General features: G+C 41.5%; 1 protein-coding gene across 1 annotated transcript in view; it reads left to right on the top strand.

Annotated features, from left to right (window-relative positions):
• The window catches only part of LOC122758628 (seizure 6-like protein), a 35480-nt gene that overhangs the window by 1060 nt on the left and 9886 nt on the right, over positions 1 to 24534 (top strand). The window contains exons 2-10 of the mRNA XM_044012892.1: positions 13406 to 13867; positions 14788 to 14927; positions 18756 to 18951; positions 19939 to 20124; positions 20206 to 20377; positions 20660 to 20826; positions 21510 to 21704; positions 22575 to 22713; positions 23747 to 23943. Coding sequence (XP_043868827.1) covers positions 13406 to 13867; positions 14788 to 14927; positions 18756 to 18951; positions 19939 to 20124; positions 20206 to 20377; positions 20660 to 20826; positions 21510 to 21704; positions 22575 to 22713; positions 23747 to 23943 — 1854 coding nt within the window. The remainder of the gene's footprint in view (positions 1 to 13405; positions 13868 to 14787; positions 14928 to 18755; positions 18952 to 19938; positions 20125 to 20205; positions 20378 to 20659; positions 20827 to 21509; positions 21705 to 22574; positions 22714 to 23746; positions 23944 to 24534) is intronic.

Below are 24534 nucleotides of genomic sequence, written 5' to 3'. Positions count from 1 at the left end.
TCTGACACAGGAAATCATTAAGTCAGTGTTGTGCTCACTCAGCGCCACAACATGGTCGTCAAACACGTCTGATCTTCCAAACGCTGCATCTCCGCCGGGCTCCAGACGAACGCTGTGACCCCTGAGTGGACATGTTAGGTTTAGGCGTCAACTGACATTTTAATTCACATTTCTTCTAATTGTCACCATATAATTGACATGTGCTTTTATAAATGTGCTGTTTTAAATTCACCATAAAAACATTTGAATTGTTTGCCCATTTAACATATTTTGGCAAAGCAAAAAGAAATAAAAAAAACTAAAATAAATGACCTTTAAATAGCTTAGCATGAGCCTAACTTACTAACTAACACAATAAACAAACAAAAGTCAGCAGCTGTCAGTGTTTATCTTAACTCAAACTGCTGATAGTTATAGATTTATCTAGAGTTTTTAACCTATATCTCTGCATTTATTATTAATTATGTGAATTGTCTTGGTATCAAAATAAAGATAACACTTGTGAGATTCCAGCAGAAGTGTAAGCATCACTGTAGATGCCACTGAATCAGAGTAAATGCAGATGGAACCCAGCATTAATGAAGGATTTCCCTCGCCTAAAGAACTATTGCATTTTAAAGTAAATAATATACAGTGTTTTCAGCTGCTGCTGGTTTTGATCGATTGGTGTTTAAACTGTGTTTGGTGAACTTAAGAATGATTTTTATGAGCTTTTAGTCGAGTTTCTGACCTTTCTGTGAACATGCAGCATGTCTGTGTTTATTAAAGTTACACAAGGCTTTATGATGTGTGTGTTGCTGCGTGCGACGCAGGGAAGAAGAGGTTTTAAATGGTCTTTGAACAGTAAATATCACATTGTTGTCGCTGCTGTTCAGGTGTGTGTGTGTGTGTGTGTGTGTGTGTGTGTACACGAGTGAGTTTATATGTGGTTAAAATGAAGGAAAGTAAACATATCCACATGCTCAGAAGTCAGTCTGGTCCTGTGCTTTGATGCAATATTCTCCACTGCAGAAAACAGTCGCTCTGAGGTTTAATGAATGCTCGCGCTAGTATTGCTGCTGCTGCTGCTGCTGCTGCTGCTGCTGCTGCTGCTGCTGCTGCTTCTTTCCTCATCGCTGTTTGTTTTCTCAGTTTCTGCTGTAGACGCTGGCGTCTCTCCGCTGTGTCCACGTTAGCTCGCTCTGTGTTGTGTTTCCGCTTCTTCTTCTTCTTCTTCTTCTTCTTCTTCTTCTTCTGTGTGTGTGTGCCACGGTTGTCGTTCAAGGTGCACAGTGCTGTGTTTAAACAGTAGTCAAATGCCTCAAAGATTTTTTATTTTTGTATTGTAATGACTCAAGTTACTTGAGGAATCGTTTCGAAAATCCAACAAACCTAGTGGCACTTTGTGGTTTCTTTACCACAGAATGTCATGTGTGTGGACATTTTCTGGCATAATCACTGAAAATCTGATCCCTATTGAGGCAGAACCTAATTTCTGAAGACCGGTTTAGGGCTAAGATGTAACTCGTGTTTTGAGGTTAAGGGTAAGACTTGAACTAGTTATGTTAACGTGAGAGATACGACTTTATTTCGGCTGTCCAGAAGAACTGAAGTCATTGCAATGTCCTACGTGTGTGTGTGTGTGTGTGTGTGTTTATCGCCGTGAGTGCCCATGGAGAACAGACACAGCAGGCAGGGAATGTATTCTCAACACAGTTGCTGTCAGTCTCAGGTCTGATAAAGCACTAACCAGCCACCAGCTCCTAGAATACAAATTAAACTGACGAACAAAGAAAACAAAAAAGATGAGCTTCCTTTCTGTATGTGACTCAGGCTCTCAAATGTGCACACACACAAACCCACAAAGGAGCAGAGTTTCATTGTTGTCAGGCTTCCCCCTCAGTGCCATTCAAGCCTTTTCTGACATTGCTTTACACCCTCAGACGTGATTGTGCTGGAGTGGCAGTGAAAGTGCAGCCTCTGAGGACGATTGGATTCTGCCTCCGTCTCCCTTGTTTTCTCCTTTTACAACTCTTATTGTGCTGTGAGCTCCAGCTCTCTGCAGTCACACACACACACACACACAGGCGCTCTTGTTTTCCCTCTGCAGGTACATGTTCATTTAAAAGAAAGCCGACACTAAAGATTTAAAGGAGTAGTTGACAGTTTTAAAGCAGGGGTGTATGATTTTACCTATGCAGAGCCAGAGCCAGTGTTTTACATACAGTAGACGGCATTCAGCACACTCCTTGTTTAGCGAGGGGGCGAAAGGATCCACACATTGTTTTGTTGTGAAGAGAGAAAACTGTCAGTAGCCCCGTCAAATGGAACTGTGGTTTGAGAAGGCCTGTAAAAGGAGGCACAACTGAAAGAATCAATAATGTCCCAACTATGTGCTATATCTTAAAAAATAATTATCAACATTATCTCGACATATTTCTAAGGATGTTTGGTCTCTCACTTTTTATTCAGACTTCAATGTTAATTTGAATGTGGAGCGTAAGGTTCATGTTGAAGCTGTAATGACTATTTGAAGTAGCACCCGTTCCAGCAGAGTGCTTTTTAAGATTTCCTACCGTATCACATGACAGTGACTGTGACGGACCTGTGCAAATCGAGAATTTAAATCTGGCAGCTGCAGCAGCAACAGCACCTTGGAGATGCATGTTCTCATAAAAAAACAGGTAATATTGTAGTAAAAGCACTTGATCCTGATCAAACCAGTCCTCCTGGTCTCCTGGGAAAAACTTTTCTGCAAACCATAGGAAATGTTACATTTATAAATTTGTAAAAATTTAAAAGTAGTGCATTTGTCAAATGTTGTATTATAAGGGGGGCCCTGGGCACACTCTGGAAAAGGGCCCCCCCACACACATGCCACTCCTGCACGAACACATAAAGTGACAGCAGTACAAAGGGTGTGCAAAAGAAGAAAACATTTAAGTTATAAGTGAAATGCATTTTTGGCAGAGATTATTTTATGCTGCACACAAAGTCAAAACTGTAGCACATTAATATGCAGACATTTCAATTACATTATCATCGCAGATGTATCTCTGTAATGATGATGATCCTGGAGACTGGATTGAACCAGCAGACCACTACGGTCAGAAGCTCCAAGACTGGAACTTAATACAAGGACAATGGACGACGTGTGAAGTCAATTAAATTTCCCTGATTAGGATCACATACATCCAGACAGATACAAAGTGGATTAAGCCTGATTTCTTTTTTAATACCAAAGTGCTTGCTCCCAATTATTTTTGAAGCAATTCTGCAGACTCTGTCGCTGTAGGAGTGGTTTTTATTTGACCAGTGAATAAAAGGTATTGCTGTTCAATGATTACATTTTCTTTTTATTTAATATAAGTCCATATTTTTGCTACGCTGCCATATGCAGCTTTGTTTTTGAGTCTCGCCTGATTGACTCTGACGGGTCAATCGTCTTGTTCCTGTTTGCTGGATCATCACAGGTCAAGTTGCCTGCATGGGCCAGAATGACCCTCAGGACAAATGTGTTCCCAAAAGGCCGCGCGTCACTGGCATCATTAAGGGTAATGTGTTGTGGCTCAGGCTACAAATAGGTACTTTCAGAATCTAATAATTCTAATCTAATAAAAAAAAAAGATTACTTTCTGAATGAAAGTGTGTTTGTTGACGAGCACTGACTGTGTTTGTGAACCAGACAGAGATACTGAGGTATATAGACAAGGACACAAGGACATTAGATCTCAGCCACTTCATCTAATAACCATTTCATCTCACCGTTAAACAGCCTTTTCTCCATAAAGTTTGAAAACCGCTCACTCTCCCGCACCAAAATCCCATTAGGAGAAGGCATTTGATAGGTTCCTGTGGTTTATGAAAATCCAAATCAGGGATTTCAAACACACGTGACCTTATTGGTGAGAAATAAATAGAGTTTCAAGGCTGAGATATCTGGTTCTGATTAATCTGGTCAGCCTTTTGATAGGCTTCGAAAATCAGCCTCAGTGAGGGCAGGTACACGTACATATTTCACTCTATAGAGAGAGAACGTAGAAAATATGTTATATGACCCACGGTTTTCAGAAAAGGAAAACCCATCAGCAGCTCCTCGACTCGTCTCAGTAACGACAGTCCAGACAGGAAAGCAGTTAGTCTTGTTTTTGTTGTTTTTGTTGTGGCTGTCCCCACAGATTGGACTTTGTGGACACTCTCGCAATCAATACAACTGTCTAGGTGCTTGACTGATGTTCTGAAATAGACACCCGTTATTTTGAGCTACAGGACGCGCTCTCTTCTGCAAAACCCTTGTCATGAAGCGGCATGCTGCCTCTTTCATCTTCTCTGTGATGGAGAGGTCATCCAGGTAGCGCTGCACCTCGGGGAGTCCCCATACAAATCACACACACACACACACACACACACAAGCCATCAGGCATCCGCATCAACCGATTACTGACGTCCCTGTGGTGAAACAGTGACCTTTCTCTGGCACACTTTTATGTGTTTGCTTTGTCATGGACCAAAAGTCAGTGTTTAAAAGGCACGAGACCCTGAATTGTTATCACTATTCTTGCTTAACACTTATTTTTATATGCAGTATTTTGATTGTTGTCTGTTTGTCTCAGCATTTCTGTGATATTGAGGATTTGGGGGAAGATTGTGTCAGATTATTTGTGATTTTTTCCCCCCCTGATATCTAATCCATCATCCAGTGCCAAGCCCGGATAAATGTGGAGGATCGCGTGAGAAAGGGCTCCCGGCGTAGATGGAGATCAGTGAGATGGAGTCAGAAGAAAAACCAATCCATGAATAGTTATATTCCTTATATCTATTTTTAATATCACTATCCATAATCTTTTTAAATGTCTTTTTTATGACACCTAATTTTAATGTGGTAAAGTAAATTCAATCAAAAATCAATTTTATTTATATAGCCTAATATCACAAATAGGGGTGTCAAATTATCGCGTTAATTGCGATTCATTAATTACAGTCATATTTAGCGCGTTATGTTTTTTAATCTCTAATTTTACTGTTTCTGTTTGCAAGTTCTCGGCCCTGTGTAAAAAGGAGTTAGCTTAGCACCGTAGCAGCTCAAGTTTAGCCTGCCGAGTGCAGCCACAGCTAACGTTAGCAGCGAAGACGTTAGCAATTTAGCGATTATTTAGCGATTATTTGGAGCTTAACGAAAGAACACAGCGGAATGTAAATGGCTGCATCTGTTCAAGTTTGTTAAAACAACACATTTTACAATACATTTAAACTTTATAAAGCCACTTTTTTGTTATATATCAATCTTTTGATCTGCCACAATAACGTAACAATGAATTTAAATAAAAATACCTCAAGTTGAGGGCTTTTCTAAGTAATTTTTAATGAATTACAGATCATAATTAATGAATTGCTGACAGCACTAATCACAAAAACACATTTGTCGTGAAGGTCTTTACAGTCGGTACAGCAAGTGACACCTCTGTCTCAAAAAGCCTCGTAAATGACGGCTGCTCAGTGGTAGAGTGAGTCGTCTTTCAACTCAAAGGGTGTGGGTTTGATTCCCGGCTCTGCTCATCTACATGCTGATCCATGTGGTGTATGGGTATGGAAGATGTGTGGTAGAACATGCACTGTGTGAAAGTGTGAGTGAATGGGTGAATGAGTGGTGATCAGGACCATTTCCCATTGAAACCAGACATTTCCATGAATCGAAACAAAGGAGACAAATTGCTTTAGTTACTACAGGACAGCAGGCAGCTCGTTGACCACCTATCTATCTCTATCAGTCACGGTCCAGTCAAAGCCATTCTCTCGCCTCCACCTCAGCCTCCATCTCTCTAGATCAGAGTCGAACAAGCTGTGAAGTTACAGATGGAAATGTGTTGTACGTCTCATGTGTTTCCATTTGTTGCAAAAAGGAAAACTGTTTGATTATGACAGAACTTTATTTGATGCATTTATTCCATTTAAAACATACACTCCATCAGCCGAACACCATGTGCATGTACATACTGGATGTGGGCGTCGCTTCACATGAATGAGTTTACTGCTCTGCAGCTGCTAAATGTGGAAATAACTAAGTTGTTGCTGCAGGTTCATGTGCAGGTGAATACATGAATACACACACTTCATTTGTACATAATGCCAAAAGAAAACACATGATCTCCAGCAATGATGTGGCATGCAGCACAGGGCACTTTATCTTTGACCACCCAGGCAGGAAGTGCAGGTTTGTGTCGTTCCAACTGTGGCAACACTTATGATCCATCATACAGTTCTAGCACCACTCATTAGGGCCTGAGCACTCACACAGTGAGGATTCATATTCTTTCTGCTTTTCCTGTAGGGATAATATGGTACCCGGAATTTGAAAGCAGACATTTTGAAAGGGCTAGATTGAATTATTTAGTTATAAACAGTGAACTCTGCTTATGTCTTGGTTGGATGTTGCACCACCCAAAATCTCAGCTTGTATCACTTCAACAGCCTGGGTTTCCAGCTGTTTGTTGGAAATGCTCAATATCACCAAAACCAAAAATCCCTGTTAATGACATGCAAACAAAAAACTTTGAAAAACTTTGACCAACAACATCCCACAAAGATTTGAATGCTAATGGTTGCTGATGTAAATACTTTACATATATCCCATTTAAACCATACATTTTTACAATTATGGCAATGATATTGTGGATTGCAATGAAAGGAATACTTCACTGATTATTTATTATTAGAATAGGGGTAGTATTTTTGAAAAATTGTGCTTTCCAACCTCAGTTTCTTTTTTTGTTACGTTCCCACCAGTGACGCTTGGTCCGAGCCTTGAAACTGCAATGCTAATTCCACACTTTTTAGACAGGACCTCCACCATCAGGACCAAGTGTCACTGGTGGACACGTGACAAAGAAAAAGAAAGACGATATTTTTTAACTGAGGTTGGGAAGCACAATGTTTCAAATCTTGTAATACAAAGCTAAATGCAAATCAGTGAAGAAAAGTGAGACATAAAAATCATATCCATGTCATTCTGTCCCTAATTGCATTTTAAATGAGACCAAAGTAAACTTATCTCACTGCAGTGATGATCTGACGGAGCTACAAGTCTGTTTATTTCCACATCACTGCAGTCTTGTCATTATGTTTCTTTTCTCATTAAATGACTCATATTTCAGTTTCTCTCAGCAGAGACAACCTTTGTGAAAAAAAGTGAACCCCCCCCCATCAGAGTGTCGCTGTCGCCGCTGCTTCTGTCGCAGCCACTTTCCATCAGAGACACGTAATGAAAAGTCTGTGTGAGATCTCATCAACATGTCTGCTGTCATCTCACCACAATGAGATGATACACATTCATCTCCAACACGGTGAAAAGAGGGAAAAGAGGTCTAAACACAATCTGTGCTTTAATGGACTTTAATTATTCATTTGATGACTGAAGCAAATAACTTAGCAGCTCAGCTACAGAAGCTGTCGGCACATTTTACTGACAGGAAATCAACTGTTAAACACCTTCTGGTTTTAAAAGTCATTAAAAGAGATGACGGACTTTCCAAACTATTCCCGTTACCTAAACCCTATAAAATCTAAACTACACAATCAAATCCACCTGTTTTCATGCGTCTCATTCCACATGATCACCTGACGACGTTCTGCTATAAAGAAGGTAATGGTGATGAGTGCAAGAACAAAACAAAAACACAGTAATTACAAAATACCACAGACGCTGGAGACCAATTAAGGCTGAGCGGCCAACAAAGGCTCAGACACTTGAAAACACAGAGTTGAGAATTCTGTCAAACACTGTTTAGTTGACACGACCACGAACGTGCCGCTCAGACTACAGACGCTCTCATTTAGTCCTGAAAACGTCTGCGTGTAGAAGCAGGAGAAGCTTCTCAATCTGAGATGTTTTTGTCATATTAGGTATAAAGCTACGGCGCACGACTTTTACGTTATTATTCTGCCTCTGTTTGAAACAATGGAGCGTCATTTTTATGCTTACGTCAAGCGATGTTATCACTGTTTGCGGTCGTCTCGCTTTACTCGCTTTACGGTGTTGCTGTTGCCTTCATCGGTCTCAAAAGGAAACATTTCACTCGCTGTGTGCAGCGTCTAGACACTGTTATACTGAGAAACACAGAGAGAGGCGCGTGGAGCGGATAGGCTTCAGACGCAGAAGTTACAGGATCGATTGCAGTGATCGCAACAAATTATTAAGTTAAGGGAACCATCGTTTTTGTCCAGGCCACTTTTATTAAATGATTATTATTTTATACTAATGATCATTTAATTATGTTGAACCACAATTCACAGGCAATGTCTGATTTGCATTAGTAAATTTTCAGTCATTTTTTTACAGTGTATTATGACATTTGACAGTTTCAAGTTATTTTAATAACTATTGTGGGTTTTTCTTTCGTTAGTTTTCCGCTAGAGATTCTGTCAGTTTCTCATATAACCACACACAAAAAAACTGAACCATCTCTTTAAACATGGGTAGCATTACACATGGACATAATGCAGTGATGGATTAGCATAGAGCAGAGTTACTGAGTGAGGTTCATTTCCTGCACCACTAAACCTCACGACACATCTCAAAAATGACATCCTATAATTAACAGGATCATAAGCTTGAGTTCATTTCACTTCAAAATAACAATATCCATTAAGTGCCATTCTGCCAGAACATACTTGTCCTGAATCCTAATGAAAACCTCTCACTCCTCGTGTCTGTGAGAAATGTCCACAAATTCATTTAACGCTCAGAAATCGCTGCTTCCAGCGTTTCCTTTGAGCCGTGACAGGCATCAGTTTCCAAGTGAATTACATTGTTGGACGTTGAGCAGATGTGGCGTCCACAGACACAGGACGCTCATCTGATGTTTGTGATTCCGTGTTGGAAGTTTGTCATTTTCATGGGGGTGGAGTTCATCCGTGTGTGTGCAAAGGTGCAGAGGACCAGGTCCCATTAAATCATGTCAGAAGAGTTAAATGATTCATCAAGGTAGCAGGAGGGGTCGCTACCAGCGACGTGTTGTGACATTAACACGACACGATCCATTAACAGCACAGTTCACGCTCTTGTCTCCACGATGTGCACAAATCACTGCGACAAGTTTCTTTTTTTTTCCCACTCTGTGCCTAATGGCCTGTGGCTGTGAAACTTGATTTGGAAATGTAATATCACATTAATCTTTAAGGTTGTTTTCAGCACTAATGTATATGACGATGATAAAAGGAGTAGTTTTCCTTTCCCAGCTTTTTGTCTCGGGGATTTGTTGCTGCTGCAGTTGTTCTGTGTACTAAGCTTTTCTCACATTAGAATAAAACAGTCAGAAATGAAACAGTACTATGTGAACGGCTGGTTTACTGTCAATCAAATATGACAGAAGTGCTATAGTAGTTGCTAATCGATCAGTTTTTCAACCCTAAAATATAGATTTGAGAACAGATTTTGAGGACATGATATATTTTTTACTTCTAACCCGTTCCCGGAGACTCTGTTAATGTGAGATGTGAGTCTTCATCATGTTTTTGTCCTGTTGTGAAACACAAAATATGGCAAGTATTTACAAAGACACGTGAGTGAACAGTACAGTCTCTCAGTGTCTGCTGTCACACTGTTAAAGCACCAGAATTATTCTCTGACAGTTTATGACCTCGTCATCTGTAACAGCTCTAATTCTTTTTCGTCTCTGGTGCGTGTCTATGTTTAAAGTGTCACCTTATGAGGAACAGTTAGTCTTAATTACAACTGACCGCACTCTACACATCCCCTGAATCCAGAGCCCACATCAGAGCAGCCTGCATGCAGCTCACGCCGTGTTTCTTCCACCTGCTCAGTCAATGTGCTGTGCGTTAATGTCACCACAGACATGACACTGTCAAAAGTGCAGTAGAAACACAGTGAACTCATTTGACATTGGTTTAAATGTAACAGACGTCTCTTTATATTTTAAAAGTTACAAACTGACGCTATAAAGATGCTGTGAACAGATTGACGTCATTGGCGAGTGGAGGAAATCGGTTTGCAAAAAGGTTTACAGCGTTCCCACGGGTCCTTGAAATCCTTAAACGTTTGTGACAATCGCCTTAAACAGACACAGGTAATTGAAAGTGCTTGAAAGTTTGTGAATTTTTGAAAAACAAAAAAGTCAAGGCCCTTGAAAGGTTTTTGAAAATGTCCCTGAGTAGGCACAGGTCATTGAAAGTGCTTGAATTCTGTCCCAAAATTAGGTGAATTTGATATTTGGGTAAATGTCTCCTGTCAACGATGTAACTTGCAGGGTTTCCATGGGGTCCTTGAAATTCTTAAAGGTTTGTGAATTTGAAAAAAAATCAAGTTCTTTTGAAAAATCGCACTAAACGGACAGGGGTCACAAGTGTGTTAAAAGTTTCTGTTAGTCTATAGAAATAGCAACAAAGTGAGAACTCATTGTGTTTGTTTGGTCTTGGAAATAGAGTCAGAGTGAGCGCTCTTACCGCTGTTCGTACAATCTTTGAATCACCGTACATTGAGGCTAAAAAAGTGCGTTTTTCTCTGGTGACACTGGAGACTGCGGCATTTGTAGTTCACGTTGCTTTTAACGTCTTCTACTACACTTCATCCTTGGAAATGAACTGTCTGTGAGTACCTGTCTGTATTTTTGTTAAACATTTTAAGAAAAGAAAAGTTAAATCTCTACTCAGTGCGGTACAAGCTAAGCTAGGTATATAGAATGTTTCGTTGTACTGAAATATTTGATCTTTTCTCTGTGATTTTGCACTTTTACAAAAACAAAGTCAACCAAAAAGTCATGTGCGTGACAGTTACCTCAGTTAAAGCAAGACAAGTCAAGCCGTGTGTATTTATTGGAGGACTTCAGGCTAACTTCAATGTTAGCTTGCTGGCGAACACCTCATTAGTTCACGCGCTGCAAGGGCAGCATAACCCCGCCTATCGTCCTACGTCAGCTCATGAGAGTTGTGACTATCACGAACGAACTGAATCTATTGAACGGCTCTTTAACATGACCGATGGAACCGAGTCTCAGTTGAGAGCCGTTCATTTTCTTTTTCGTTTTTTTTTTCTTTTTTAAATCGCTGTCACGCACACAGCATGCGCCAATTTGATATGCAAATGTAACGTTAATTATACTTTTTACAGTATAATTATGAATACAATAATACAGCATATGTAGAACTGTAACGTATTGCCTTTACATTCTACATAACATTCTCGGTGTTTGCCAGATGCATGTGCAGTGAAGTTGGTCAACATCACTCGTTGCAATAAAGAGTTATACTACTACTGTTCCCTTCGGGGGCAGTCGTTTTTCAGCACAACACCGGCTCCCTTCAAAGAGCCATAAATCCCATGTCTACAGCTGAGATTGGCACAGCGCCCCCTGTGACCCTCGTGTGGAGGATAAAGTGGTAGAAGATGGTTGGATGGGTGTTGTGAACTTTACTTACCACCTTATTGTATCTTTTATTCACTGAAGAGTTTCATAATTTGGTGTTTAATGATTTAGTAATAACTAACAGACACGCATAATGGGGAGAACTGGCACTTATTTTGTTCCCCCCTTCACACACACTGGGTGTCAATATCTAAAGTTGTGTAGCTGCCTAAATAACTGCGAGCTGTGAAGGCTGAAATGACTTTCCCCATGATAGCGGTTTGACACCCTCAGCGTGTAATGCATGTATATAGTCAGTCATAATGAAAAATAAATAGAAAGTAAGGCAATTTATTTCCCGTCTGGTAAAAAAAAAAACAGCCAAACAAGAAGAAAGCACTCTCTCTCTCTGTCTGTCTGTCTCTCTCTCTGTCTCTCTCTCTCTCCTTGATAAAACAGTGACAGCTGCAGTACAGCTCGGCCCTGCGTCTTGTTTTGCTCGAGGAGAGTGTAAATGAAACTCTAATGTAGATTAATGTGCGACTGCATCATGAGCACTTTTTCAGCGTGTGAACGGCTGCTTGTTGTTGTTGTTGTTGTTGTTGTCGTTGTCGCTGTGAGGCTGGACCACAAAGTATGTGGGCAAGAAGACAGGAGGTGTTTTGTATGCGCGTGTGTGTGTGTGTGTGTGTAAATGCTGGTCTCTGCTGTTCTTGAAGTAAGCTGCTTGAGACGGCATTTTTATCATGCACGGCAGAGCAGTTTGCTTTCTCTGCTTTTTGCACAGCCCCTGTCATGTCCAACCCGAAATGTTCTGTTCATGAGCAAAGTGTTACTACTTCCTGTTTAAAATGAAATAATGTTACAATACGTTCTTAGTCATTTCTATAAAATCACTTCACATTTTGATTCCATATTTTGTTGATAACTCATTCTCAGAAAAAAAAGGCATGTATATGTAGAGATGCAACTAACGATTATTTACATAATTACATGATTAATCTGTCGATTATTTTCTCGATCGTTTGGTCCATAAATGATCAGAAAAGGTTGGTCAGTGTTCGTCACTTTTTTTTTTACATGCTGTGTTCCCACGAGCCACGCAGCAGGCTTCTGCCCAGACAGGAGCCATTCTTGCCTTTCTTTGATCTGTATGTGGGTTACCGCGGCAACCATTTAAAAAAGAAAAATAGTATGTTTGAAGGAATAGCACGCAGCAGACTTCCACCCCATCTCTATTCTTCTTCATCTTATTTCAGGGCCAATCAGGCCACAATGAGAACCTGCACAGCCAGTCATTGTGCCATCCACTGGCAACAGGAAGTAGGCCTTCAGTAACAAACACAGTTTCATTTACATGAAGCTTTGAGGGTGTGCTTGACATTTGCTACTCTGATATAACAAATTATTTTTGGCCTCTCTCTAGCACCATGCAATGGCCATGATGGTCACTCCACACCCCGACATCCATCTTCTCTCCTAATGATATAAAATGTAATTTGTGCATGTTGGAATCAAATAGTATCTTTATTTTGTCGTCCTTACAGTGGAATATTATATTATATTATAGCTGAATGACTTGGGTAAAATATCCAATTGTGATTTTTTTTTTTGACCAAGTGTGAGAACAATTATAGATTTCTCTTGTTCAATGTTTACTGTTGCACCTTTAAGATGGAGGATTACCACATGAGATATCCCATAAAATAGCATTCAGGACCTAAAGATATGAATCATTTCTATCATGTATGTGCTGCAATGTTTACAAAAAAAGGCTTAAAACAGGTTAAATTGCAGCATTGCATTTCTTCAAATTCCAATTTTTTCATTTGAAAATGATTCATTGTCCAGCTCATGTTGTGATTGTGTCCTGTGGTAATGCTCCATCATTTCAATTCCAAACAAGTTTGCCAATCAAATCTCAGTTTTCCACGAATGGTTCAGACCTAATGTGGAGGAGAGGGACGCTCGTGCTGGCTTTGACTCTTCTGATAAGACCCATGCAGAGTCGTACTCCCAGGCTTTTTTAATTTGCAGTCATTTATCCCTTGATTTTCTACTCTTTCCAGATAAAGAAGTCCCCACAGTCGTCCCCTTTACCCCGTCCCCAGTGGTGACACCGGGGAACACAAAAGAAAGCAGCACCAAAGGCAAAAGTTCCAGCGCTGCGGCCGGAGATCTGCTGCACTCAGTGCTCACTCAAAAAGGACGACTTGTCTCCCAGAGAGGGGAGCTCCTCCCCTCTGCTCTGCCGCAGAACCTGCTCCCTCTTCTGGGCAGAGGTCTCAGCATCAGCTCCCTCCCTGGAAGCCATTCCCTGGAGCATCAAGGTGGCGGATTACTGAGGAAGATAAAAGCCCAAGCATCAGCTGCCGTGTCAGGCCGAGGCAACGAGCCGACCGCGCCCCCTCCCAAGGACACACACTCGTCTGCACCGCACACACAGACACACAAGACAAAGCATGAGGCTGAGGTCACCACTGTGTCCGCCATGCTGGAGGCGGACACTGATGCTGGACCATCTTCTTCAGGTATGAGGAGGATTCATCACATCTGAAGTCTTTCTTTATGGATTGAGTCGAAAATGTTCACTCTCTTTGTGAAAAACCCTCCATCTGCATGTGTGGTTCAAATCATGATAGCGTGATTGGTAACGTCTGCTCAGGCTAGGCTGTTGTGGACAATGTTCACTCTCTTTCTCTCCCTCTCTCTCTGTCCCTACTGTTTACTTGAGATTCTGTGTGGAACAATGACTGAGTAAAATTAAGCAAGAGAGAGAAAAGAAACCAAAGAAAATTACAAAGATCACAAGGACAATCAGTTGTCCAGATGCAGATTGTGCTGCTAATCAATAAAAGTGGATGCTATGGGCGAAGCCGCTCTTACAAGTTGCTCTTATGCCGTGTCAGCACATTCGGTCCTTGAATTTGAGGGAATATGGGAAAGTCCTTGAAAAGTCTTTGGAACTGGTCCAGTAGACCTGTTTGGCATGTCCACCAAAAGTGCTTGTTTTCACTGATAAATGGCTACTTATTGAGTTACTGTTTAGTAAAGTACTAGTTTATCTATATCATAACACGATAAGACAAGGTATCATCTTAGATTTTGAATATCATCTTATCGTGATTGTGTTTTAAAAGCTGTTGCATCGATCATCATATTTATTATATTGAATACATTTGTGAAATACACTAAATATAATAAATTAAATATTATATATTGATAAAAAATGGAATTGACAAAATAATATTTTTTTTACTTAATAGCACTTTAATTTTTAAAAATTGTGCACAAGTGTGAAGGTTGACTGTCCTGTCTGCACCTTGTGTCTGGTTCTGAGCCCTTTCATTCTGTCATTAATTATAAACAGTGGGGATTTCCAGTGAGGCTAAATAAACTGCTGTGCTCTCTTTCTCTCTGTCTGTCTGCCTGTCTGTCTGTCTTTCCTCAGCTGCACAGAGCTGCATGGTGAATTTCTCAGACCCGGAGGGATACATCGACTCGTTGGATGACCCGCCTCTGCCCGACGGCAGCGTCTTACACTGCACCTACACAGTGACGGTGTACAACGGCTATGGAGTGGAGCTGCAGGTACACATGGTCACAGACGTGTTCATCATGGGTAGTTTTCTGTGTTGAAGTCCATGAAACATGACATTGTCTTCAACCAGGTGCCTATTGGACCTGATTATCATCGTCACACTTTCCTCTAAATGGGAACATCATTTACAAAACTGACGTCGAGTTGTAATGAAGCGTGATTGAGATCATAACTCCTTATGAACATGTTCAGTGATGCTATAGATTAAGTAGGTTCAGAGTCGCCCCCTGGTGGCCGTTCAATGAACTGTTGCTTCCTGGTTAGACTCACTCTTCAAACTTGAGGACTAAGTCAACTTTGTACATAACACGGTCTATGGCTGCAGTCTCATACTGTTGTGCTGCAATGACCACAAACTGATCCCAGGGTCAACTCTGCCTCCTAGTGACAGCTGCTGGTACTGCTCTCGCTCTGTTAAAGGTCCAGTGTGAAACATTTTGGATTAACTGCCCATAAATCCATAAATATGTTTGTATACTTTTTCACTATACTTTTTTTTACTAATGCATCAGGCGAGTGCATTTTTAATCAATTTACGTTTTCTAACGACTAATAAAAGACTTTGACGTTACTGCATTGAGGTAAGAGCTTCATTACATGGCCCTATGGTTAATTTGTGGACATTTGTGGACAGTGTCACTTAATAATAACAATAATAATAATAATAATAATCCCTTTAATTTAAGGGCATTAACTTAAGCACTGAAGGACACCTTACAGTACATGGTTAATAGAGCAGTAAAATACAATAAAAATGTGTATTAAATTAGAACTTCTGCTAAAATATAAGCCAGTCCCTTAACTTCTGGTCAGTTGTTGTTAGTGGAAACTTTTAAGGGAGATTTAGTTTGTCTTTTAGTAGCTATTTTAGTTGTTGGCCCCGAGGGATTCAACATGGCTTAAAGTAAAGTTTTAATGTCAGCGTTGTGAGGAGATAAAACTGCTATGTTGTTGCTAAGCACTCTTGGTAACTTACGCAGACACCAACTGTAGAACATTATCTACATCGTTGGCTGAGAACTTACAGGAAATAGTCTTATTACAGGAAATGGCAAATTGAAAACCAGGAAGAAACCTTGCATGAAAGGTGGATAAAATATTGTTTTGAAAATGAATTGGTAAAAATGTGTGTGTGGTCTGGCCCAATGTTGCAGAAATGTGAGCCAGCTCAAAGTCTTAGCTCCTCAGGTGGGACTCAAACTTAAATCTAAAGGAGATCATGCTTTTTCCATCAGGGATTCCCCTTAATTTAACCATATCATTGCATCCAATTATCAGTGAGTGTCCTCGCCCAATCACACACAGAGCATGTAGACTCACAGGGCCAAGAATCGAACCCGCAACCATCAATTTACACCACGGAGCTACAGTCATACAGCAGTAATTCATATAGAAAAAAATACACATTTTTATTTTACACGAAGAGGCTCCTTACATGCACGAGCTTACCGGACTTTACAGTCACCTAGCCAATCTTGTATAGCACCACTTCCTTTCAGCCTGGCTTTCAAAATAAGAGTCACTGACTTTGGCTTTTTACTAATTCCTGTGTTGCCTTTTTGCCATTACTCATGATAACAGTGATGGAACAATATACGATATTCATCATGATCAAATCCTTCCTAACTCATCAGCGATACAGTGAAATATCACAATATTTTTCTCAAAAAAACATTCAAGTTTTTGTGCATTAGCATAAAATCATCTATTGATGTTTCAGTCCACTAGATGGTGCCAAGTGCACACTCACTACAGCTCTTGTGTGAGTATATCGCAATAAATGATTCTGCGAATACTGAGTATTTATTGCAGTAGTGTGATAATATTGAATCGTGACTTAAATATCATGATAATATTGTGGCACAATGGGGTGCTGCATCTTTCCTTGTGTCATTAAATCCATCATTTCTCACACAAAAAAACATGAACCTATCTGCAGTGTTTAGGTTCATGACATTTTTATATCATCCCATGCCTACTTGACAATAAATACACAGCAAATACAGAGCGTTTACCATGAGTGACAGTTTGATCAGTTTGACAGGTGACGACGTGTGTGAGAACAGAGTTAGATGAAGCAGTGACTCAGTGACTATAGACATTTTGTTTCCATAGTAATGGCATGAAGTACATTGTTAATGATGATGTCGTGCTGCAGACACCCCAAATAAACAAAGCATCACTTATGTAAAGGCTACTCCTTGTATCTTTTTCATTCTGAGACGTAACTCACTTACATTAGACCCCGTGTGTAAATGAGTAATAATTGTAGTAAATGCTGGATATTTACATAAAGCATTGAAAACTGCTATCGTAGAATTTGTAGTACGGTACAATGTTATATTTGATTGGTGTAAAGAGTTTTCCCCAAAGTGCACATGCAGTGATTTGTATCTGGAAGAGAAAATATTTACCTGTGTGACACGTGAAGACGTAGAGGAAGTGTATACTGGGTGTAAACCATCCAAAGCATTAGACCGTGCACAAGAGAGGTGAAGAAGAGAGGGCAGGCGCTGTGGGTTGGTGGGAGACAAGTGTCAGGTGTCAGGGCTGATGTGTGACAGACGGATAGCAACAAAAGTGAAAAGGAGAACTTGCTTTTCACTTTCCTTTTACAAGACAGCAGTGAGACCTGCTACGAGACAGTGACACAGTCTAAGAGACAAGAAGGAGCTCGAGTTGCCAGAGCTGAAGATGCTGAGATTTTTATTGGGTATGACGGACGGGAATAGAAATTAGCATATTTTGAGGGACAGCACAGGTTGAATGTTATGGAGATAAAGTAAGAGAGTCAAGGTTGAGATGGTTCGATCGCCTGCTGAGGAGGGACAGTTATTATTATTATTAGACAAAGAATGTTGAAGACCACAGAGAAGGTTCATGGATGTTGTGAAGGAGGACATGAGGACAGCTGCTGTAACAGAGGAGGACACACGGGAGAGGACAACTTGGAGGCAGATGATCCGCTGTGGCGAGCCCCCAACAGGGAGAATTTGAAAGAAGAAGAAATGTATTTGTATACACTGTGATATGCACTTCAGATTGGACGCCAAACTTCATTTCATTACAAATGTAATTGAATCTAATATAAAACCAGGTTTTATTTGGATATTTGTTGACCGTTTATACTGTATATGATAATGAAAGAGGACTCTTGAAATTTGTCAACTTTCCTGCTTACCCTATGGAGTGAAGGAGGGAATTAGGATGGATAGATGTGTGAGGAGAGGGGGAAACAAGGGAGGACAAAGAGGAAATGGTTAGGAAACTATATACAATAAGAAGGGAAGGATCACTGAACGGACCGACACAGGGGTCCCTGAAACCCAACCTTCTGTGGTACTTTCCCCGTATCTTGGCTCACGCTGTATGTTATTCATTCTGATATTTTAATGGGGCCCTCAGTCACATGAAGAAAGTTAAGTCGTGTGATAGAGAAGTTACAGAAAAGTTGTGAGCCATGAATAAAACCTGCGTGGAGCCGAGAGGAAGCTCATTACCTGTGTTTTTCACATTTCATCCATTGTTAATGTAGAAACAACACTGATTAAAGGAATTATTGCAGCCTTAATGTTTCCTCTGTGACGATGTGGTTTTTTTTCACAGTACCACAGGACGTGATGCTATGTGGGTGTTTTTAGGTGATAATAACAAGCATCACTTATATATAGTCTTTAAAGTGCATCATGGGGACCATTGAGTCTAATTTACCACTGTAATATCTGAAGAGCAACAGCCCAAAACAACACCGGGGCTAATAAGGTGGAAATGTTCTCAGAGGGGTAAAATGGCGGTGTATTTTCTTCCGCTGTGTTCAGGTGAAGAGTGTGAACCTGTCGGAGGGGGAGCAGCTCTCCATCAGGGGCCTGGATGAACGAGGGTCTCTGCTGGTGCTGGCCAATCACACGCTGCTGGTGGAGGGTCAGGTGATCCGCAGTCCCACCAACACGCTCTCTGTTTACTATTGCTCTGCGCCAGAGGGAACCATGGGCTTCTTCCAGCTGCACTATCAGAGTGAGTCGAGACACACACACACACACACACACACACACTCTCATGCAGCATTCTTACGAAGGACACTCATAGACATAACCTTCACAAATAAATGCCTAACACTAACCCCTAAAACCAGGTCTTAACCCTCCAAAAGCCCTTTTTAAAGTAGTGAGGATCAGACAAAATCACTTCCTATGGTTTATAAATTTTTGGTTACATACACACACAGTCTGGTTTCCATGACTTCAGAGGACATTACATTCACTTACATTCATTTCCTGGAGACTTACTCTAACCTTAACTATAATGACTATTGCCTTAACTCTGTCTTCACCTTAAAATCATTTTAAGGTTACAGTAACATGTAACACACACACACACACACAGCTTCACACAAAAGACCTCTGAAGTATGATAATTATAAACACACTACAGTTTGAATGCATATAAATGCATAATTAGGGAGTGTGTACTCGGCTAATGGAATAATCTAAACGTCTTATCTTATCACTTAACATGCTGATGGAATCTGTCATGTGAATTACCTGATTCGATTTCTGATTAATTAGCTCACATCTCATTAGGGACTGAAAATGTGGAGATGTTTGCAGCGTGTGTGTGTGTGTGTGTGTGTGATTGTCTTCACTAGTTCACGAGTTAATCACAGCCAAGGAAATCTTTTTCCTTTATCACCAGGTAGAGAACTGTGTTGACAGAGAATAAAACAAATTATAACTACAACAAGCACGTTTGCTGCTCTGCATATGTCGGTCACGGCTCTTGACACTAGGAGGTGACTTCACCCTTTCCAGACTATTGATTACATTTAACACAAATCCCAGTGGTATCTTGTCTTAATCACAATGTTAATGTTCGCTCTCAGTGATTAGCATCCAGTTACCATGGAAACCGCTGATTCTACTTCAAATTCATGCACGGTGTCATGGGCCATAGGAGAATGTCCGTGTTCTCACACTCCTGTGTTTCTCTTCCCACTGTTTCTAGTCTTCAGGCTGAGCTGTTCTCTGCCAAAAAGGCCTCATTTTGGGGAAGTGTCTGTGCTGGACTTGCTCCCGGGAGGCACCGCCCGCTTTCACTGCCACATGGGCTATCACCTGCAGGGGGAGCCGTTGCTCACCTGCCTCAATGCGTCCCTGCCCATGTGGAGTGGCAAGGAGCCCATTTGCAGAGGTGAGTGGAGTGTCCTTGACGTCCTGGACAGCAGAACCATTTCACCTTCATGGTGATAACTGTGTCACATGTCCTCTGCAGCTCTTTGTGGAGGGACAGTGAAGAATGCTACCATGGGGAGAGTGTTGTCCCCGTCCCCCCACCATGGACCTAATGCCACCCAGGACTCCTCCTGTTCCTGGTCCCTGGAGGCACCTAAGGGCCAGAGGCTGCACCTGCATCTGGAGAGACTGGCCTTAGGGCCCACTGACAGGTAGGGGGCCCCACAAGAGTGTGCTTGATAGGACAGTGTTTCCTGAGAGTCAGCGCTCACCTGCTAACCTGTTTCATGGGTGTGGAGGTTAATGCGCTCATGTTTTCTGGTCTAGAGGAGGTTACACAAACATGTTTGTATTATAAACTCGTTTTAGTGGAAACTATTTCCTTTGCATTGCAAATAACAGCACAGGATTTTGCCATTGATTGAATCAATTGTATGGACCAGACACATTTTTAATGTGCAAATAGTTATTATTAATGCATTTCATCCCTACAGGCTGGTGTTGTGGAGCGGCCTGGACGCTGGCTCTGTCGTGCTGTTTGACTCGGGTCGTGGCGGACAGATTCCCTTTGAGGGAGTGATCAGCGAGGGTCCGGCTGTGAGGATCCAGTTCATCACTGATCAGCCCAACCACAACACAGGATTCAACATCCGTTATGAAGGTAATATACGGAAGCTAATATAGACCTAGATCATACATGCATTGTACTGATATTTATATATTTTATTATCTCTTTATTTAAAGTTTTCCAATATTATCACCATAAACAAATGAGTTATTAACCATTCAGGCAAATAGCTAGCTAAGTAGATGGGGCTTCCTCTATAGCTGTAGCTCCAGTCTGCCATCTCGAGCCACAACTAATGATTATTTTAATTTTAGATTAAGCTGTTGGTCAGGGTTATCCATATCGCTGTAGATGCCGTCAATCCCGCGCTTTACACTCCCCTCACTTGTGAGCGAGACCTTGGCTCAGTACCATGTCCTCGGATTTCGAGGTGCTGATCCTCATCCCAGCCGCTTCACACTCAACTGCAAACGATGAAGCTCGTGGGACGACCACGTCATCTGCATCTGCAAAAAGCAGGGATGGAATCCTGAACCTGACATCCTCCACCACCCTGCTGTGCCTAGAAATCCTGTCCATAAAAAATATATATATGTATACAGTATACAGTATATGTGTATATATCTGTATATATGAATATATATAAAGTAAATTAAAAAACACTATGTATATATCCATATATATACACACACACCTTACTTATACATGTGTATTGGAGCATCTTCAGCAGGACACGTCTCAGCTCTTTTCAGCTCTCTGTTCTTTCCCTCCTGCAGCTTTTGAACGCGGCCACTGCTACGAGCCGTACATCCAGAACGGAAACTTCACCACTTCTGACCCGCTGTATGGGGTCGGAGCCGTGGTTCAGTTCACTTGTGATCTGGGCCACTCACTGGAACAGGGCCCCCCTGTCATTGAGTGCATCAGTGCAAGAGATCCCTACTGGAATGACACCGAGCCGCTGTGTAAAGGTAACACTTGGAGGAGTGTCACTTTGTCCGTGACACCATTTTTGATTTGTCCCTGTCAGACGCCAAACTTTGTATTCCGTACCAAGTCTTACACAATCATTGTGAGAATAAATTGACATTTCTCACGCTGACGCTGCCAGCTGTGCACAAGATCGTGTACCAGTAATTACCAAAGTAAGATGTTTCTGGCAAATTTTCGTTTCTAGTTATCTGGAGCAATCTGCTAGGCTGTGGGTGGTCTACCTGTTGTGTCGGAGCGGGGTCTACTGCACATGCAGGCTCTCTCGCTCATAACGAGAGTCTATGTTAAAGATTTTATGCGTCCCTTGACTGTTCATGCACCGTAAACAAGTAAGGACATTTTCAAACTATGCAGATTATACACGACACTTACCATCTGTTTAGTGTACAGCATCTTCTTCTTCATGTGAGACAGTTGCGTGGTGCCCTATAGCGCCCTCTATTGATTGATCTTGAGGTTTGAAAAATTGTCAATTACATTGATCAAAAAATGTTGACGTTTCGTGGACCAAACAATCGCTCGGTTAGGTGTCACTTTTTTTAAATGTTAACTAAAGAGAGGCATTTACAGTGACTTAAAGCTTTTATTGTTGTTTTTAACTGTCAGTTAACAGCAGCTTTAATAACTTTGTTAACCTGAATCACATTAATAAATGGTTAGTTTAAACATTAACTGTTAGTAAATGCTCATAACAACATGTTAATTAATATACAACCAATCTGCCACCATGTTTTCCTGACATGCTTGGGAAAGGCAGGGGCAAGCGGAGGCGTCCTCAATTCAATTCCCCACACTGTGTCTCATTTATCATCGTGTCCCCCCCGCTGTCCCCCGCTGTCTCCCTGCAGCACAGTGCGGCGGCGACCTGACCGGTCCGGGAGGAGTAATTCTGTCTCCCAACTGGCCCGAGTGGTACGGCGAGGGGGAGGACTGCAGCTGGAGGATCCACGTCGAGGAGGACAAACGAGTGCTGCTGGATGTACAACTGTGAGTAAAACACACACACACACACACACACACACACAGACACACACAGACCACATCCAAGTCCAGATAATCAAAATTAAATCGAATATGCTGATCGTCAGCTGTGGCGACCCCTAGAGAGAGGGAGGGAAACATGTACATCACAGTCACGTCACAGTGACACTTAATCTAAAGCTACACTGTGTAAAATGTTTTGTTTTAATTAAGTATCTCACGCTGGGATCATTTTTAAAGATCGGTGTTTGGTCTGAATGATTCCCGTCAGTATTTTTGTTTGAGTGAGTGCACGTGACCAAACAGAGCAGATGAATCTATGCAGTGTTGACTCAGCTGGTGGAAGCAGCAGGGACCAGAGCGCAGAGCGGGAAAGAAAGATGGGTAAAATGCCACCATTTCAGCAGAGCTGTCGTCTTACATTTCAGAGAGAATTTATTCCACAGGAGACGAGATCAAGGGCTGCGCCCTCCGGTGTACTTTGTTTAAGTCTTAATAAGTTAAATAACCAGCATCAAGGCAGCTTAAAGGATGTTGTCGAGTAATAAGACTGGTGATGTGGGAAGGAGCCTAAAAATGTTCTGGCTTGTAACCGTAGACTATATATATATATAAAAAAAAATGGAAATAGTCTTCTGGTTTGCTGGTGGTAAGATAACCAGGAATTAACTACTGAAGCCTCTCTTCCACTAGTGCACAGGCCTCGGTTATTTTGCGTTTCCATTAGCGATTGTACCTGGTACCGGGTACTTTTTTTAGTACCTGCTCTAGTGAGCTTCCAAGCGCGCTGAGCTGATACTGACACGTGATGTCATCAGACTGTCACAAGAAGAGTTCCACACAAGAATCAAAGCGAGCAATGCCGAACTGTAGATCAGTTAAAAAGGCTAAATCCTAAAAAAAACGTGGGTTAATCTAAAATCTCATCTTCTAACAGAGGAGTCTGGTGTATTTAGTGACAGCTGCTACTGTATTTCAGTCCAGTGACTGTGTCAGTGTCTGTGCTCCGGTCATGGAGGAAGTTACACTCTGTCCTCAGACTAAACATCAGTGACAGTGACATGTTGACCATCACCGATGGCGACGAGGTAACAACGCGTATCCTGGGACGCTACGTTGGAGGAAGCAGCCCCTTCAAGCTCTCCTCCACGACTCCTGACCTGACCATCACCTTCCACTCTGACCCAGCGGGGCTCGTCTTTGGGAAGGGCGAGGGCTTCATCATTAACTACATGGGTAAGAGTTAAAGGAATATTTCTTTTGATGTGTGAGGAGCTCACCGACAGCCAATTACACACCGTCACTGTGAGAGGCTTGTAGGAGATGGAGAGGCATGAGATCGATGACAACCCAGAAAAATTGATTTCAGCCACTTGGCAAAAGGGTTATCTAATAAAATGTGTATGCCATCCTAACAATTATGTTTGCAGCTTTAACCCGAGTGGAAAATCAGGGTTTAGTCACTTTCTAATATGCTCACAAGAAAATCTTGCATGGAAAAATAGACAAGACGCCTGAGCTTAAAGATAGATGTGTGTATGAACACTCTCATTTGTCGGCGCGCAAATGAGAAACCCAGCCGCGACGCATATGCAACGCATCCACGGTGAACCAGGCCTTAGGTGCGTTAATGTGGACACAGATCGCTTCTGAAAATGAGCTAAAATGCTCATTGTCGCAGTGTGAACAGTCTCATTTGTCAACCAAAGTTTTTCTTTCCTTAAAATTTGGCCCCATTCGTTCTCATTTCACCTCTTCTCCTCATACTGCACACTTCATTTTTCACCTTCCCCCTTTTCTCTCTTTCTCCTCTTTATCTTTATTTGT

This window comes from Solea senegalensis, linkage group LG21 (genome assembly GCF_019176455.1).
Source record: "Solea senegalensis isolate Sse05_10M linkage group LG21, IFAPA_SoseM_1, whole genome shotgun sequence".
Taxonomy (NCBI): domain Eukaryota; kingdom Metazoa; phylum Chordata; class Actinopteri; order Pleuronectiformes; family Soleidae; genus Solea; species Solea senegalensis.
The sequence above is the reverse complement of the archived record's forward strand: the minus strand, read 5'-3'. Positions and strand labels throughout refer to the sequence as shown.